Source organism: Chaetodon trifascialis, chromosome 2 (genome assembly GCF_039877785.1).
Source record: "Chaetodon trifascialis isolate fChaTrf1 chromosome 2, fChaTrf1.hap1, whole genome shotgun sequence".
NCBI classification, from domain to species: Eukaryota; Metazoa; Chordata; class Actinopteri; order Chaetodontiformes; family Chaetodontidae; genus Chaetodon; species Chaetodon trifascialis.
Window position 1 is genome coordinate 17,882,807 of NC_092057.1, and position 19,031 is coordinate 17,901,837.

A 19,031-nucleotide genomic window follows, 5' to 3' on the forward strand; every position below is an offset into this window, starting at 1 on the left:
TATTTGTAACTCTGATCTGTGTGTTTGCAGGGTGGCGGTGGAAGTTGTGTCCACAAAGACCACGGCTGATGTGATGTGGAAGGACGGGCGGGTGGAGAAGGGGATCCGATCAAACGACCTTATCCCCATCCAGCACCTTGACAGCCATGAATTTTGTCCCGGAGATTTCGTAGTAGACAAACGACGTAAGGAAAATTAACCACCTTTTTTGTTTCAAGATGACTTTTGTTGTTTTATTTCACTTTGTTCCTTTTCACTTTTTCAGACTAGTGAAGGCACAGTGTGTCAGATTTCTGTCCCTGTGGACTGCGATATTTTTTTTTATATAGGCCACCCTGCCACCCTGTACCTACTGTATCTGGGTCAATAGCTGAATATATGCCAAGTTTATGTGTGTGTCTGTGAAACGGACTGAAAATACAGAGATGTATTTTAAGGCTCTGATGTTATATATTCAAGTTTCCATTTTCTTCCAGACAAATGCATCTTTATTTATGATAAATCTTTGCTTTTAGAGGTTTGGGTGTTTGTATTTTGTGTACTTTGCTCTCTAAACTGTGAGCTTTGTGTGTGTTTGTGTGCTCTCTCAGCTCAAGCTCTCCAGGACCCAGGAGTGTATGGTGTGATCCAGTCAGGTGATCACAAGGGCAGAACATGTGTCGTCAAGTGGATCAAACTCAACTCCTCGAGTGACGACGTGGAGGTCAGTCAGGAATACAAGACGGCCGTGTTTGTGCTTTAAAGAAAGTGAAAATACTTGATGTGTGTGTTTGGTTGTGTGTGTGTGTCAGAGAGATGCTAGCATGAAAAATATATTGGTGGTGTTATAGAGGGGAGGCGGGGGCTGTGGTGGACTTTCCTATACTCCTTTTTACACTGTCAGCAGGTGGTCTTATGTTGTGACACCTGGCTGCTGTACACCACTCTTCAATTGTCTAATAGAAATGAATGGGCCTGGTGTTCTTACTTGCTTTAATCCAGGTTATCGGCATGGAGGAGGATGTCAGTGTGTACGACATCGCAGATCACCCGGACTTCCACTTCCGCACCACTGACATCGTCATCAGGATTTGGAACTCAGAGAATGGACAGAATGACTGCGAAAATGAGGTGGGAAGAAAACCTCTTTTCTTCACCTGTCTGTCATATACACTCACTGAACCTGTTTCAGTTTTTAATCTACCCCAGCTGACGTAATGTAAGAAAAACCTCTCAGTATGATGCAATACAGTTCAGAAACTTTACAAATATTACATATTTGAACCCTTTGTGGTAAAGCTTGAATAAAATCAAGTGCACCAGTACTGTATGTTGCTCCCTTCATCCGAGAGTTTCATATTATGAAGTGATAGACTCTACTGTCTTCTAGTGACACTTTGTTTTTTCAGTCAAGTCATGTCAGTTTTATTTAGATTTCCCAGAATCACGAATTTGCCTCAGGGGGATTTGCAATCTTTACAGCATGTAATATCCTTTTAGACCTGGTCTCACATTAAATCACGTGTTGTTGGTTGTTGATGAGGGTTGTTTCTCCACATCCTCCTTCCCTCAGACATCAGTTGGCCAGGTGTCCAGGGTGGATGTGAGCAGCAAAGTGGAGGTAGTGTGGGCGGATAACTCCATGACCATCGTCCTGCCACAGGTAGGAGTTTCTCCTTGATGAAATTGAATGCTGTTTCTGACATTAGACGTGAGATGTCTGTAACTGATTGTCTCCTAATAAACACACACACAAACAGCACCTCTACAATGTCGAGTCTGAGATTGAGGAGACCGACTACGACTCAGTGGAGGAGACGAGCAGCGTCCTGTCCACTGAGGAGTGGGAGGACGAGAGCGACAGCTGGGAGACGGATAACGGCCTCACCACGGAGGATGACAGCCACGTCAACAACGCAGATGTCACTGACACAGCGACCCCCACCCCCACCCCTACTAGCTCTACGACGTTCATCATCCCCCCTCAGGAGGGCAGCAAAGCTGGGGTCACCAGCCCCACTAAAGGAGCCCCAGGAGAGGAGGGAGAGGCGTCTGTGGCTGTGGCTAGTCCTGCCTCTGGAGGAGGTGAGAGCTTATTTTGTCAGATTTGTATTATTGTGGTTCAGTTGAATAGTCTCAACTCCACAGTGCAACACATAAATCATTCTGCTTGAATGTTGTGTCGCCACTGATGTGATAGTTTGTCCTCTATAGGACAAAAAGTGCTTTTTTGTCCTACTTAGAACTGTTGAATGTTAAAGCCTTACAAAATGTTGTAGTGCAGTCTGTGTCTTTAGGCATGCATTATTTATGTAGCACAAATATGTTTTATTGAGGAAAAATAAGATAACCCAACAGCTCCAACAGATGAAAAAACACAAGAAAAGAACACCCACCTGCAGACATGGGCACATACACAACTAATCATGAACCTAGAAACTAAAAAGTTGTCACTGATCTAAGGTCATCAGTCAGTGTGTTCCAGAGAACAGGACGTGCGTTACAACTGGACTGTGATCAGTGAGCAGGTCAGAAAATGTACTGCAGAGACAAACAATGACGTGCTGTAAAGACTAAGGAGAATTTTGAAGTTGATTCAGTACTGCACTGGGAGAATGAATGAAGTGATTTAAGTCAATAAGTAATATGTTCAGCTGTGTGTGCCCTTTCACCACTTCAGCGGCTGCATTTTGAATTAGTTTGAGTCATTCTATTCTGTCTTGAATTGCTATAATTTGCAATATTACACTGGTTTCATGTGTTACTGGAGAACACTTGTGTTATTTTGTATGTTTTTTATTGTCAACAAATCACACAAAAAAACAAAACCAACAATAAATTGACTCCAATAACAAGTATTGCCTGTATAGTCACCTGATATAGTTTATTCCTCTGTGCCTTGGAGCTCAAGTATTTTTAAAACTAATTAAAGCCCATTAATGAGCCACACTGTTGCACTGAGTGACATCCTTCCGTATGATGAGCATCAGCACTGTGATGTATTTTGAGTTGATCCTGCAGCTGTAAATACTCACTAGAGCCCCAAATGTGTTTTAATCCTGATCCTGAATTTGAAACAAAACACTGAATAACTTTAAATTGCAAAACAGTCTCAAGGGGTTCCAAGCATCAGTTGAGTCTTTCACATCACAAAAAACTTTGCACCTGTGTCTTATTTGACATGACTCTAACTATACCTGTGCTATATACTCATACCTATACATATATTATACCTGCATTTATAATCCTGCCTGCTTAGGAACCACTCCAGGGGCAGTCAATGGAGCGGAGAAGCCCACCAAAGATGGTGCCTCTCGGGGCTTCAGGGAGTTGAAAGAGGCCTTGAAGATCCTCGAGAGCCTGAAGAACATGACTGTGGAGCAGCTCTGGACCGGCGGCTCTCCAACCTCTCCGACCTCCGCAGAACCCACTTCCACAACTCACGTTGCGGCTTCAGTGACCCCCTCAGCCCCCGAGAAACCGACCAAGGAGAAACGCTTCCTGGATGACATCAAGAAGCTGCAGGAGAACCTGAGGAAGACGCTGGACAACGTGGCCATCGTGGAAGAGGAAAAGATGGAGGCTGTGGTGGAGGCAGGGGGCAGTGGAGGAACAGCGACTGAGGTGGGTGTCAGTGCAATTATTTATTTGCCAGTGCAATTTAAAGGAATAAGCAGTAAGAGCCACATTTTGACATTTTCTGTCTTGATTGTGTCTTACTTACTGGTCTGTTACTGTTCAGGCAGAGCGAGCTGGAGAGGAGAAGCCCCAGCAGGAGCCGCAGACTCCGGTGGGTGGACAAGAGTGGCCCAGTGAGTTTCTCAGTGACACACCAGTGCTGTGCCAACAGAGCGGTGGCAAGCCTGGCGTCACCTTCACCAGTGCCAAAGGAGAGGTGTTCTCTGTGCTGGAGTGGGCACCAGGTGAGGAATGAGGATACAGAATGGATCATTCCTTTATTACTTATTCCATTCTCTTCCTTCTTTCTCTTTCTTTCTTCTGTCCATCTATTTCTCCTTTTTCAAACCTACCTGGCAGTCTCTACTATCAGCGTTTATTAGGGGAATGAAAAAACAATCAACCAAACAAGATAAGTCATCTGAACTTTACAGGACAGAAATCCAGCCAGATTACCTCTATTGTGTCATACGAGCTGATATGAAACAGACTTATGGCTTCATCATGCTTGCATAGACTCTTTTTACTCTCGTTTCTCCATTACAGTGAATGACAGTAGCTGCCTCCCATTCACATCCTGTAATCACACTCTGTCTCACACACACACACACACACACACACACACACACACACACACACACACACACACACACACACACACACACATATCCTTTAGCTTGATGAATTTCCTGCCCACACAAGCTATATTGTATGTTCAATCACCATCTGTCCGTCCTCTCTCTTTTTTAGACACACACTCATTTAAGAAAATGGAGTTTCAGCCAGCAGAGGCAAAGAAGTTCTTCAGTACAGTGAGGAAGGAAATGGCTCTGCTAGCAACTTCGCTGCCGGACGGCATCATGGTCAAAACATTTGAAGATCGCATGGTGGGTTTCCCATCATTAATGTCATGGTAAAAGACTAGCACATTTGAATGTTGTGACTACTTGGAAATAAATCCTCACCTGATTCATTGGATTAGTATTCTGACGGTTACAAAAAACTCACCTATGCCGACAGTATTAACAGCCTCTATCCACCGGTGCGCTGGCTTGCTGGCAGGATTCAACATAAAATGCATTTTTGTCGTGTCAGAATTCACGGCAGAGTTGTTGTTATGAAGGCTGATGTTACTTTCTCAAGTACGAGTCAGTAAGATTTCAAGCTGGTGAGACGATGTCCAGACGTTTCAGAGCCTGTGGTTGTAAATCACCATTTTTAAGACTGTATGGCAACTGCATTAAAAACGTTAGTTTGTAAATGTGCGTCAAGATATTTTCAGAAGTGATTTTTGTGAAGTGCAAATTTGACTTTCACAGAAATGCAGATACACACAGATTTACGACCTGCCTTTGGTTTAAAAGGGTGTCTCAGATAAGGGTGATGTACAACCACAGAGCATCGTTTCACAGGCTCAAAATCTTACTGAAATTTTTTCTTGATCTTCAAAACATCAACGACAACAGAGAGGAGTACCAGAGAGAAGTAGCTGGATCCTTTATGTTTAAGAAAGCAGCAGGGTTTCATGGAAAAAGGAGTATTAATATTTGAATACTCGTAAGTAACATCCTCAAGATAAAGGTTTAAGATAGAAGCTGGCAGTCCTGATGATGAAGTGCTTCTTTATTCTTTTAATCTGATCATACTCGCTGACAGTGAGTGCACATATCATAAAACATGTCATAAATATCTTTGCTCTCTCCGACGCAGGATCTGTTCTCAGCTCTGATCAAAGGGCCGACACGTACGCCCTACGAGGATGGTCTGTTCCTGTTTGACATCCAGCTGCCAAACATCTACCCAGCTGTGCCGCCTCTGTTTCGTTACCTGTCGCAGTGCAGCGGTCGCCTCAATCCCAACCTGTACGACAATGGCAAGGTCTGCGTCAGTCTGCTGGGCACCTGGATTGGCAAGGTGAGTGCTGCTTTCCAGGTTTATGTGTGTACAGGTATGATGTCCTATAGACTTTATCTTAGAGAAACAATAACAGCCTTCTGTGTTACAGTCGAGGGCATTCACCTCAAATCAAAAGAGCAACTTGTGTCAAGCCTGCAGAAACTGATTTAAACCTCTTTTGAAACAAGAATTGTGGCCTAACATCTCCAGTCACATAAATGGAACATTCATGTTTCTGCTCCCTATTTGGAGATGTAGTTACTTTGGCTCTAGCATGTCAGCAGTGATGCTTTGAGTGGACTTTCGAGGTAGAGGAAAATTGAACTAGATTACAGAAGCTTTACTTCCAAAGGCTGTTGCAGTGGCAAACATGACGCCATCTACAGGGCAGAGTAAAATATGGTGTCTCAACTGTAAATCCTGAGAACTCTGGTTTCTCTGTGCTTTTCTCCACAATTAGTGCTGATTTGTTATCTTTTGATGTGATGCACAGGGCACTGAGAGATGGACCAGCAAATCCAGTCTCCTCCAAGTCCTCATCTCCATACAAGGTTAGTGCGCTCAGGCACACACGCGTGCGCACACACACACACACTCTACCCCCTCTCTTCTCTGCAGCACAAAAATGTTTTATTCATGTGTTCATTTGCTCAGAAGGGCTTCAAGTGCAGTGTCGCACAGTCATTCAACTGAATGTATCTGCCTCACACACAGACAATACACCACTCCCATAAAACCTCTACTTCATAAAGCAACTGCAGTCTGGCCTGCCAGACAGATTGAGTCCAGATTTTTATTCACTTATTTTGTTGAACCAAATCAGTATCCACAGGCTCAGAGTTGATGCTTGTAAAATGTGTCCTTAATTGCGCAGTATTCATTCATCTGCATGTTTGTCATCTCCTCACCAGATTTTGGTTAAAATGTCCTTTACCACCTTGTGAAATAACAACTCTGAACCTGCTGGCACTCTTTGGCAATTTGACTGGTTTTGAATTTGCTCGCTTTGTCTCATTAATCTCACACAGAATGGATTTTGTATAATCTTAAATCCATTTGGAAGTTGGGGAAAACAACTTCCTACCTTTGGATTTCCCAGATATCTTAGATAGAGGTAGCTCATAGCATTAGCTTTGCTTTTACAGAGTTGTCTGTGTTTGAATAACATGATTGTTTATAAGAATCTGCATATCTATGAAATCTGTATAGAAGTGGATGTAATTATATAGCAAATTTCAAACAAGGCAATTTATAGTTCTTTAGGCAAAAAAATCATTAGAACAGCATCAAAAACAAACTCCTAACTGAGATCATGACTATGAATGTGTAGTTTTATGTCCTGCTATGGCCTCTTTTAATAAAACCCGCTGCAGCACATGGCATTACATTAGTTGACACCTGCTACAACCACAGAAGACGCTGTGCAAACAGAAGAGGTCAGGGTACGATGGCTGGCATGTGGTGTTCATTTTATGAACAAGGACCATCATTAATTATGCTTCTCGATGAGCTTTTCTTTCATGACTGAGATGATAAAACGGCACTGATGTCATTGTGACAATGCATAAAATACTATAATGTCTGAGATGGTGCGTGTGTGTGCGCGCGTGTCTGTCAGTATCACGAGTGTCTGCTTTATGTTGGCGGATGCCGACATATAACTGTCGCAGAGTTGTTGGCGCTAATTTACTACCTGATGTATTTTGGCACGTAATTGTTAACATAAAATGCTGTGTTTATTTGTCCCTCTCATTATTATCAAAATGAATTTGAACACACCACAGAAAAGGTGTCTGCAGCACTATGGCTAATATGACTAATGTGTGAGCATAGTACCACACACAGATAAGTTAGGACTAAAATGATATACAATGATGGAGACTGACTGAAATACTGGCTAAAACAGACTAAATTGCATGTGAGTTGTGTATGAGGAGGGATGGATATGCGGTTCTCATCAGCATCGTGGTGATTGATGACTGCAAAGGCTTTGGAGGTAGAACATAACGAGCCTTGCACTGAAGCTTTAAGACTTCTTAAACATTAATGTCCAGGTGCCACATATGTATTGTACTTTGTAGTTTACATTGACATTACATCAATATTTACATGGTGATTATTTTGATGCTGCTCTAACATCCAGTAGATTGTAATCGGAGAAAGATGCTAATTTTGAACTCGATCACTGCAAGTTAAGAATTTTACACTTGAATGAATGAATGTTTTCTCAGCAACTCTGCTTTGAAATGCCTTTTATAAAGAAGTTAAACCCCCATTTTGCACAAACATGTATCTTTCTGCAGGCCTTATCCTCGTCAATGAGCCTTACTATAACGAGGCGGGCTTCGACAGTGACCGAGGCCTCCAGGAAGGATATGAGAACAGCCGCTGTTACAATGAGATGGCCCTAATCAAGATGGTCCAGTCTATGACGCAGCTCCTCCTGAATCCTGTGGAGGTCTTCAAACAGGAGATCCAAGAGCATTTTGCCTCTAACGGCTGGCGGCTCGTCCACCGTCTGGATGTGTGGCTCGAGCTGAACGAAGCTGCTGAGAGGGGTCAGGCAGCACACATGTCCTCCAGGGCTCAGCACTCTAAAGACCGACCTTCATCTGTGGAGCCCCTGGACGAGCAGCTGCCCCTGGGATCGGGGCCCGTGGCAGTGGCCCATAGCAGCCCCAGTAGGCCTGGGGAGGAGGGGGTCACGGGAGCAGGAGTTACCAGTATTATGGAGGAGGAGCTGGAGGATTCAGGGCTCAGCCCCTCCACCACAGCAACCTCTCAGCAGGAGCTGACCCAGACCTCAGACTGCGACAGCACCCAGGGGAACACCTCTCTGGGTGGTGAAAACAGGGGTGGCCCCACAGTCCCTGGCTCTGTAGTCCGCGGCGGAACGTCAGAATCGGGTTCAACCACGGTCAGCGGAGGAGGGGTGAGCTCCACAGGAAGCCAGCCGGTGGTGCGACCAAAGAAACGAAGAAAGAGCTACCGGAGTTTCCTCCCAGAGGGCAGCGGCTACCCGGACATCGGCTTTCCACTCTTCCCGCTCTCTAAGGGGTTTGTGAAGAGCGTTCGAGGTGTGCTGCTGCAGTACCGCGCTGCGCTGGCCGCCGCTGGCATCACTGAGCACATAGAGGACAAGTAAGTGCCTCCTCGTCGTTCCCCAACACACCTCTGCACTGTTCCCTGCTCTTTTCCTCCTGCTCTTCTACCTTTTCATCTGCCTCAAGTTGTAGAGGAGGATCCATTCTTGTTGTCTGGGGGACTGCAATTTTCAATCTTGTCCTGTCCAGAGCTGCACTGTGCTCCCAGCACTGCCCACATTTTTGTCCTTTACCTCCATTTCTTAGTGTGTACTGCTCCTGCTGCCCCAAACTCCACATTGTTCTGACTGTTGGGTTTTTTTCCTCTCCCTTAATCCCAGTCGAGCAAACCAGGACTGCTGGAGAACAGCACCTTTGATCAGGAGAGTGAGCAGGTTCTGGTTTGAACGCAACTTCATAATGTTTTTGTTCTCCCTCAGTGTCTCTGCAGATGAGTATGATGAATGAACAGGGGTGGACCTCACATGCGTAGTCACACAAACCAATGTGAGCTACCCCGTCACGCAGGAACCCGCATCTGTTCATGGACGCAGGTAAACACATGCAGCGTTTTACTGGAGGCAGCGAGTTTCTCTTTTGGCCTCAGCAGGACTTCAAAAAGGACTGAAAGAGATGAAAAATCAGTGCCATGAACTCTCTGCCACCCTCTCCATCTACCGAGCCTCCAGCAGCATCCACCTTGCGGGTGGGGATTTGCTGGATAACCACTCTGCCGTCTCAATCAGCCTGAAAAATGGAAAGCAGACTCGTGATCGTTGCTGCATCTTTGGACGAGTTCAAAGATGGCTGGGTTCCAGTGGAAAAACTGCAAAGCCCAGCTCTCCTGGCTGTTCTGTAGCACTACTGATACTGTCGCTGTACCATCCTGCACTACAACAAACGAATGGACAATCTGGTCTGGGAGAGGTGACGCGTTATAAATACACTGACCAGGAGGATTCTTTTTAAATAGAAATCACTGGTTGTATGCTTTCTGCCAAATTCTCTCTCTCCACAAACACACAAATATTCAAGTAGAACGTACTGAATGTCAGTAAAACTGCCAACCACAACAGCTTTGCCACTTTCTCCACGACACTCGCTGGTATTTCTCTTCGCCAATCACTCACACTGAACCACGCAGCAAACATCGAGTGACAAAGTTTACATCCGAATCACCTCTGGAGGTCAGGCTGCTGTCGCTGTTTGGTGCGTGGAGAAGCCAGCCAGGTACGGGACGACTGTTGGGTGGCTCTGTGTGAAGGTGTTTGTGCTCTAGTCAAAGCTTAACACAGCTGCCGTCTCTACATACAAAGTTTCCATTCACTTTCTATAGAGTTTTGCAGCGTTTTTCCATCACCAAAATGAAACTTGTGCTTTGGTGTTTTGATGCATTTGAGGTCGTTTTACTCGCAGAGGCTGAAGCGTACATTTCAGAGTGGAGCTTTACCCACAGCGCTCCTCTTCTCCGTGACGGAGGTGAGCCCACATCACTGCGAATGACACAATTTAAATAATAGAATAGAAAAAAAAAGAAACATCCAGCATCCATTCCGTTATCTCATGTCAACATGTTGCCTTACTTGAATTGTTCTTAATGATCTCAGACCATTGTGTACAGAGCTGCTTGTGTCACGCTTTAGACATTAACCTATACAGGCCTAGAAACGCACTAAAAACCACTAAAACCCTTTTCCAGTGTTTTCCTCCTTCAGAGTGCAGATCTCTGATCAGTTTTCCCCGTTATCAGTTCTTCATCATGAGTCTCTCTCACTTTTCTTCTCCACATTGCACGTGCAGAGTTTAATAATATCAGAATACAAACTACAGAAAATGTGACGCTGAAGGTTTGTTGATATTATAATTATTTAGCTTGATAGTTATTCATTTCTGTTATTCTGTGTTTTCCCCCAACTTGAGCGTCTTATCCCACAAAGGTGACTGCTGTCCCCACTGACTGATGAAATTACACAAATTACTGCACCCAGACAAAACTACGATACGACTGTTGTCTGTGATCCTCTTTTCTTTGTCTACCTGGCATATATTCAGTCTGGATGTAAAGAAATGAAGGTTTTATGGAGCTTATCATGAAACTCTTTGCCACAGATTGTGCTGTAATTAACTTGAAAAAAAGTGAAACTCACCTTTGGGTCCAATCGTGCTTCCTGGGGAGATCTGAGCAGTCTTTGTTTACATCTTTTTCAATAACTGCATCCCACCTTTAACATAATATTCCTTTTTTTTTTGTCCTTCAAGATATTATGAATCGCATCGTAATAATTATTATGATCATACTACAGGTCAGACAAACACCCCTTGTGCTGTAGCCTGTGAAATAAACGAGAGAGCCTTGGCTGTCTGGTGTTTTACTTGAACAAAGAACCTTGATGCTGACGAGTGTTTTTGAATGAGAGAGCACACTGTGCCATTGTGAAACTATGAGTGACGAAGAGGATAAAAACCATGAGCCAAGAGTTGCTGCATTTTAAAGAGACCTAACAAAGAAAAAGAAATAGAGGTCCTGAATGAGGGAAGTTTGTTTTGTTTTGTCTTCCATTTTTTCCCCCATGACTCTTAAAACTGGCTTTCCATTTTGTCCTAGATTTTACTTCACCATCGTTATTTCGCTGCCTTCAATGCTACAGAGGAGGAGGTGTTGTCTCTCTCTCTTTTTCTCCTTCACATGCTGCTGTTTGTAAAATGCCGCCTTCACAATTCTTGGAGTGCTTGAAATGGTCAGAGCTCAGTCTGAAGACATAAAACGTTTGGGCCTTGGTTGTAGAGTTTTGGAAAGTCTTACCAAGAGTTGAGAGGCGGCATTATCGCTCCATCTTTCTCATTTGTCCGCGGTCGCAGAAACAGAAAATGTGAAGCTATCTTGCTAGATCTCAAAGCAAAAATCTGGCAGGATATCAAGCACACGATGCTATGTACAATTTTCTGTGTATGTGTGTATATTATTCAGATTTAAACCATTATTATTATTATTATTATTATTACTGCGAGAAGTTTGTTTTACAGCCAAAGCATGTATCATGTTGCTTTAAGCCTTTTGAATGGGCTACACACAAGACTTGACTGTACGATGTCTACATTTCCACAGTGGCCTGTTATTGATATATTAAAAAAACAAACAAAAAAAGAACTAATAAAGTTATGATTTGTAGCCTGATTCCCTCTGTACAGATGTCATGACAATATTGAAATATATAAATGCAAACAGTATATATTTAACACAAACTTGAGTTCTAACAAGTCACGTGGATGCTTGGGGCATATATGTACAAATGCTGAGTGTGTTATTGTACTTACGATTTCATTTTTCATTTTTTAATGGTTTACTTTTGTTGCATTAAGACAACTGTATAGTGATGTATTAAACTTTGCAAGCAGTACCGTAGTAACGCTGTGGCTTTTATTTCTTTGGGTCCATGCTAACTGTTGTATGGACTGCAGCGTTTCCTCAGAATCATGTTCAATAATAAGCCTTAATATTAACAATTGCATGAAAATGCCAAAACAAGCAATGAATTGATGAACAAGTTGTTCCTGTGCAGCCAAAGCCTGATGTAGTTTATTCCCGGTTTATTCAGTCCCAGCACTCCATTGTTAAAATCACGTCGATGAGCCACACAGCTGCACTGGGTGACGTTCACCATCGTTATGATGAACACACACACTGAAGTTCATTGTGGACGATTTGAGGACATTTATAGACCAAACGAGTCGATTAATCAAGAATTTAATCAGCAAAGAAAATAATAATAATGATTTGTACATTGTTTGACATTCAAATATTTTTTGAGTAACCTGAGCTGTGGCCAGTAACTGTTTCAAGTTGGAAAGGGCAAAGAAATACTTCACCAGACAGATTGTTTGTAATCATATTTATTTTTTCCATCAAAAACAATCCAGCAGAATGTTTGATTTGATAATAGAAAAATTACAGACATTTGTCTAATGGAAAAATAGATCTCTCTGTGTGAATAAAGAATCAATCATTCAATCTTCAGTGTGCAAGAAAAAAGAAAAAAAAACTTCCCTTCACCATAAACATTACAACACAACAACAGTTGAGAAGCAGCAGGTAGAGACATAAAGAGCAAATAAAGAGTTAGACAAAGAGTCTTTCATCTGTCTTTCAGGCAACAGATGAATGTACATTAGGTCCTTCATCGTCTCCAACTTGATTCATCTGATTTAACTCATTTGGATTTTCAATTACAGACCAGCAGAGTGCCATGGGATTCGGAGAGAATCAAATTTCTTCTCCAGAATTAAAAGAAAAAGGGGGGGGGCTGAAGATCCCTCCGGGCATTGATGAAGAGGTGGCACCGTGGCATTGGTGTTAACAGCTCCTACAAGTTTAAATGTTGGGATGCAGGTTCAAAAAGTAGCACTGTGCCACAGTTACATAGACACTTTTCTGACTTAACTTCCTCCAGGCATTTCAGAGGTTTTTTGAAAAACAATGGTGGTGAGACAAGAAATGAGTTGATTTTCAAATTCAGCCAGAAGCAAATGAGAAATCAGTGAGGGCACCACTGTCTTCAGACCACCAGGGGGCAGCACACTCAAGGCACGTCAAACAGTTAGCAGGACCACTATCACTCACAAGAAGTCTGACTTTGCATAGAAAAAATGTATAAGGTCAGTAGCACTTTTTTTTTTTTTTTTAATGTCTGCTTTTCCTCTTTAATTACTGGTTAATTTTACATGCAAAGGCCCCAATTTTTTTTCAAATGAAACAACCTGCATGAAAAATCTCTCTTTGGTTGTACTTGGGTCACATGTAGACATACTAACTTTATTTTAAGGGGTCAAAAGCCAAAGCGGTGGGGAGACATGGTTGGATGTGCAATATGTCCACTTTTAACAGTCATTAACTCGGGTGCCTGGCCTCAGATTTTGGTGCTCCAGACCACATTTTCCCCTAAAGCGAAAGCAATAGTGGAGCGAGCATGTCTTCAAGTACTGTTTCTGTCTTGTGTGCTTGTAGCTCATTCCTGCTGCAGAGTCCTTCATGAGTAAACACAGGTTAAACTGACTAAATGAGAAATTAAATGACCAAAAATCGACATCAACGTCCCATGAAGGCTTCAAAATGGCATTGGCAACAAACTTACTCTGTGCAAAAAACATAAATATATTAAACAATTTTTTTTTTTCTTTAGAGGAAATACATTTTGGTCTTTGACAACTTCATTCTTTACAGTGTTGAATGTAGACACGGGGATTAAAAACGTAAAAGGTGAAAGTCTTGTGGCCCTCCAGGCAAACCGAGGCTTCAAAATCCAGCCTGACTTGTTACACGTTTAAAATGACAAGCCGCAGTCAGATGTTTCTTCTGCAACATTACCACCGTGAAATGGTTTGATTATGCTGAGTGCATGTCACTGTCAGCCCCCTCCTCCCTCCTAATTGTGCAGTTTGTGTGTGTGTGTGTGTGTGTGTGTGTGTGTGTGTGTGTGTGTGTGTGTGTGTGTGTGTGTGTGAAGGTCGGTCACACACACACACACACACACACACACACACACACACACACACACACACACACACACACACACACACACACACACACACACACACACACACAGAGAGAGAGCGATGTGTTATTTTAACCAGCTTCAAGCCCCCAAAACCTTTGTTTAAGGCATCAGTTCATTTCAATTTGACTCAAATATTCTGATGTTCAGACCTGATTTTTGGTAAAATTAATTAAACAAACCTCTGAAGAGATCTGCTTGATTCACAATGAAAAACACATTTAAAAATCTGACTTTCCTGCCTGTGAGGGCCACAAGCCTCAGTCATCATTTCCTCTCCATGACTTAAAGCTCACTGTAAGGACACTAAGGTGATGATCATTAATAAATCTCCCATCCGGACAGCCTATATATATATGTGTGTGTGTGTGTGTGTGTGTGTGTGTGTGTGTGTGTGTGTGTGTGTGTGTGTGTGTGTGTGTGTGTGTGTGTGTGCATGCACACGCAGCTGGGGCCAGAGACACTCAGGCCTGGGACTGCTCTGCAGAGCACTGCAGTGCTTAAAGCAGCAGATGGATGGATGAAAGCAGAGGAGAGAGAAGAGTGGTGTGTTGGGGTGGAGGATGCAGCCGTGAGGCACTAAAACAGTCCAGGATCAGAGCTGCACGAGCCACACACACGCATGCTGTTATCAGTCTGTGATTTTCAGCACGTTCTACGAGGTATTTCTCTCCAGCCTCATCTGTGTCTACTTCAGCCACTGATATCTGAGCCTGTAGCTGATTTATGTCATTCATACGAATGGGATGAATCAGCACCAAACAGTTAAATGGACCTGGTGATGATGCATGATGCATTGAGGGTGGATTAAAATTCAGTTCACCAAAATTACAAAAAGATATTATTTTCTCTTTCACTTATATCTAATGGTGTCCAGGCATGTTGATAGTTTTGGTTATATTTGAGCAGGATTTAATGTCAATCTGAGATTTCTGCCTTGAAAACCAGAAGATGTTTTGTTTTATGGTGCAAAGAAAACATGCACAATTACAAAATCCAGATTCACAGACTTCAAACTGAAACTTGTTTCTACAGAACAAATAGTCCTGATGTAGAAGAGAGAGGGAGAAAACTGACATCATTCAAAACTGAACATTGACAAAGGAATGACAACTAAATCCAGCATCAGGACTGTGTCACTGAGGGAAATACGGTTCCCAAACAGGTATTTATGTTATTATTTAACAACGAAATAAAAATGCCAATAAATATCTGAGGGACAAAAATAAAATAAAATGCATAAATAAATTAAAAGTGTACTGTATGTTCTGAATGTCTACACTCCAGTGAGATTTGTGAGAAAGGGCTTTTTGTCATTTGGGTGAACTGACCCTTTAACTGTGTTGAATTGTTTTAAAGGGGCCCTGTGGAGTAAACAAACAAACGTAATGTTTACATTCAGTTTGTCACCAGAATGTACTCTCTGCATCCTTGAGCTTTAACACATGAGTCAATTTCCCTCCACATAAAACCAGACATGCACATGGCATAGCTTTGATGTGAGAAAATAAACGTCAAATGAAATATTCATAGTCATATTTACTGATGCTCCGTGCTGTGTGCTTTCTTGGGATTCGAGGCTGTCCTCACATCACTCAGCCGAGCGCCATGTTGGAGCAGATGAGCACCACCATTGACGGCTCCACCTACTGACCCTTCAAGTATTCAAGTTAGAGACTTTTGGCCTTAATTGAGTGTTCGAGGCTCTCTGTGTTCAATAAACAGTCTAAAAGCCTGATGATCTCTGTTACAGCGAGGGCAATGACAGCATCGCGATGACACGCCGGCTACCTCACTCATTTACTGCATCAAACACACACACACACACATACATACACACACACACACACACAGTCACCGACGGAGGAGCCATGGAGGCATAAATCCGACCCTTTGCTGTTGTGTAAGGTGCTGTAATTCAGGCTGATGTGTCAGCTTCAGCACAGAGAAGAAATCCTGTCCACGCAGCGACAAAGCAGATGAGATAAAGATAGTAATGGATTCCCTTTCCATGGAGTCCAAACGTGTGTCGACACTCATTTGTGTTTTGTCTGTAAAGTCATGCTCAGTCACAGCTGCGGAGAACCAAAGTGTTCAATATTAAACAAATAAATCCTGACATTGAGAAATATTTCAATACATTTCTAAACCTCAGATCATTATTGTGAGTTTTCTTTCAGTTTCTTTTCACAATAGGAGAGTTCATTTTTACTTCATTCCATTTTCTTTTCAAAAGGTTGTCTCTATTTCACAATAATTATTTTTCCATAATCCTGAAGTTTCAGGTCATCTGGAGTGTGTGTAAGAAAGATTTTGTCTTCCAAGAGCCAATCACATAACTGACTCTGCTCCGTTTGTCCTGACAGAGACAGTTTGGAATAAACAATACCTGCCCTAAACACTCTTATTGTGAAAAGAAGTGAAATGAAATAACATTTTCTAATAATAAGTTTGTTACTTAGTTTGAAAAATTAGGTTATTTTACTGTTTCATGGTTACACTATATATTTTGTCTGCACTTACTAATATGATAATTCATTTAAATGTCTTCCTTATTTATTTAATATTGAACTCTCTGGCTCTCTGTACACGGCACTTGTTTGTTATAATATGATCACAACCTACATCACATCATTTTCGACTGAAACACAGGTTCTTCATGTACCGCTGAGAAGCTAACACTGCAGATAAGAGCACGAGTCTCACATCATTTGCTTTGCTTCTGTATCTGGACTACATTTCTGATCTAAAATGTGTTTATTGGGCTTTTAACAGCAGAGATAAAAGCTGGTGGGGGTGTCGGTTCAGTTCATCCAGTGATTAATCTCGCCAGGCCTCTGTGTACTTCTGCTTGCAGTGGCCCATATTCCACCACTTCCCCATCTACTGTTATTATCCCTTTGGGTGAATATGGCTCCAGCCTGAGTGCCCGCACCTTAGTGTGCACCAGATGTTGACAGTTACTAGCCAGATGTGCACCCTTCTCCATAGCTAAGAACAGCTTCAGCAGCGCAGTGCGTGATATTCCTGCTGTAACATAGAAAAGATGGATGACACCGTCATCCGAGGTGGCACGCGGTGCTGCCATTAGGTCCTCTGCAAGGTGGGACTGGTACATGGCCAGCATGAGGACAAAGTCTTCCTCCTGCACCACCACCCAGTCGCTGGGCAGTGGCTGATCCAGAGGCAGCAGCAGGGAGTCAGGAGGGCCACTGGTGGATTTGTTGGCGCTTCGAGAAGGCGTGCTCTCCATCCTCCTCACTTTGAGGGAGTTGTTGGAGTGGCAGGAGTTGTGGAAGGTGTTCTCGCAGGGAGAGTCTCTGGACGGTTGGCACGGCACAGAGGCTGGACCTAAGGAGGAGGCTTGATTGTTGCAGTACCGTGTGACGTTATTTCTCAAACCCTCCTCTGCATTGTAGTCCTCAGTGGCAGGCAGGTAAGCCAGCTTGCCCTTGTAGACGCGGAGAGAAGCCAGCCTCACCAGCGTGCCAACAGTGAAGCGGGCAGCGCCGACGTGACGGTACTTCTCGCTCTCTATATCCACGTCCGCTACGAAGCCCCAAGCCAGCGAGAGGAAGGAGAAGAGACGAGGGCTGGAGGAGAGATGGATGGAGACTAGGTCCATACGGGACACGAGTCCCTTACATAGCAAGAATCCACAGCTGACCAGGAGCTCCTCACTGGACACCGGTGAGGCTCTGGAGGAACAAAGGAGGACAGATGAGAATTAAAGTTCCAACAGGCTGGACTTCGTCAAAACCACACCAATCGACTTCTGCTGCCTTCAAGCGATGTCTGTGATCGAAAGATGTGCTCATATAAATTACATGTGAAAGACATCTGAATTGCCTTCAATATCGTCCCAAACGTGCTTCGTCATGCTTCAGAATGCAATTCTTTTGGATGGTCAAGGTTAAATAGCTCTCGATCACAGAAAACAGCTGCTGCAACAGCTCAATGTAGCTACTGAATGTGAAGCAACAGCCACCACAAAAAATACTTCCTGTTCAGGCTGCTTTTAGTCAATATTTCCAACCGAATGAACATGAATGTGTGACAGGTTGTGTTTACAGCTTCCATACTTAGGAGAGCATGTGTTTAAGGCAGCAGCAGCAGCAGCAGCAGCTCTAATTAAATGATCAAAGGTTATGTCCATTTAGTGGGCAGAGATGCACCAGATCCCGAAGTGGACACCGATGTAGGGCTTTCAACCAGTCTTATTTTCGGTATCGAGTAATCTTTCATGTCAGAAAATAGTGAAAAATGTCCATCATAATGTCTCTGAGCCAGAGGTCACATCTTTAAATAACCTACTTTGACCAGTCAAAAAACAGCCCAAAACAAAGAGCGTGTAGCATCATTTAAGCCCAACATCAGTCCTCTAGAAGGAGACACAGTTGAGAATTCAGCTTCAGAAATAAGATGCAGATGCCAAAATAAAAAGGTGCACTTAATATTTTTGGGTTAGGAAGTGGGTCGAGGCTCCTGTGTGTTTTGGGGAGTGAGCTATAAGAGGAGTGTTACACAATACTGGGGTAACTGTGACCTTATTGTGAGATCACAAAAACACAGAGGAGAGAAAGAAGGTTGATGGGGAGGCTGGAGGTCCATGGAGCAATGGAGGGAGTGGGGTGCGGGTGGAGGAGTAGGGAAAGTCAGGGGGAGGAGGTTCAGTAAAGCAGGAGGCTCTGGGGCTTGGAGGTGGGACCAAATCAGCTTATGGGTCTTCAGACATGACAGGCCGGTCAGACAACAAAGACAACCCCATCTGGGAGAATGGAGTTAGGGGTTGAAGGTCATGATAACACACATGCACACACACACGCACATGCACATACACACGCAA

General features: G+C 43.3%; 2 protein-coding genes across 4 annotated transcripts in view; one reads left to right on the forward strand and one right to left on the reverse strand.

The window, feature by feature from the left end:
- Window positions 1–12,645, forward strand: part of ube2o (ubiquitin-conjugating enzyme E2O) — a 37,915-nt gene extending 25,270 nt beyond the window's left edge. For 2 of the 3 annotated variants that reach the window (XM_070979621.1, XM_070979627.1), the window contains exons 12-23: window positions 31–185; window positions 591–703; window positions 982–1,110; window positions 1,553–1,642; window positions 1,740–2,064; window positions 3,239–3,603; window positions 3,722–3,902; window positions 4,408–4,544; window positions 5,368–5,571; window positions 6,047–6,104; window positions 7,857–8,694; window positions 9,077–12,645. In XM_070979621.1, coding sequence (XP_070835722.1) covers window positions 31–185; window positions 591–703; window positions 982–1,110; window positions 1,553–1,642; window positions 1,740–2,064; window positions 3,239–3,603; window positions 3,722–3,902; window positions 4,408–4,544; window positions 5,368–5,571; window positions 6,047–6,104; window positions 7,857–8,694; window positions 9,077–9,104 — 2,623 coding nt within the window. In that variant the 3' untranslated portion in view covers window positions 9,105–12,645. Of the gene's footprint in view, window positions 1–30; window positions 186–590; window positions 704–981; window positions 1,111–1,552; window positions 1,643–1,739; window positions 2,065–3,238; window positions 3,604–3,721; window positions 3,903–4,407; window positions 4,545–5,367; window positions 5,572–6,046; window positions 6,105–7,856 lie in introns of all 3 variants that reach the window. The other variant, XM_070979636.1, reaches the window with a different exon arrangement.
- Window positions 12,646–16,004: 3,359 nt separating this feature from the next.
- Window positions 16,005–19,031, reverse strand: part of LOC139344546 (sphingosine kinase 1-like) — a 34,403-nt gene continuing 31,376 nt past the window's right edge. The window contains exon 5 of the mRNA XM_070982829.1: window positions 16,005–17,883. Within this exon, the coding sequence (XP_070838930.1) occupies window positions 16,995–17,883 (889 nt within the window). The 3' untranslated portion in view covers window positions 16,005–16,994. The remainder of the gene's footprint in view (window positions 17,884–19,031) is intronic.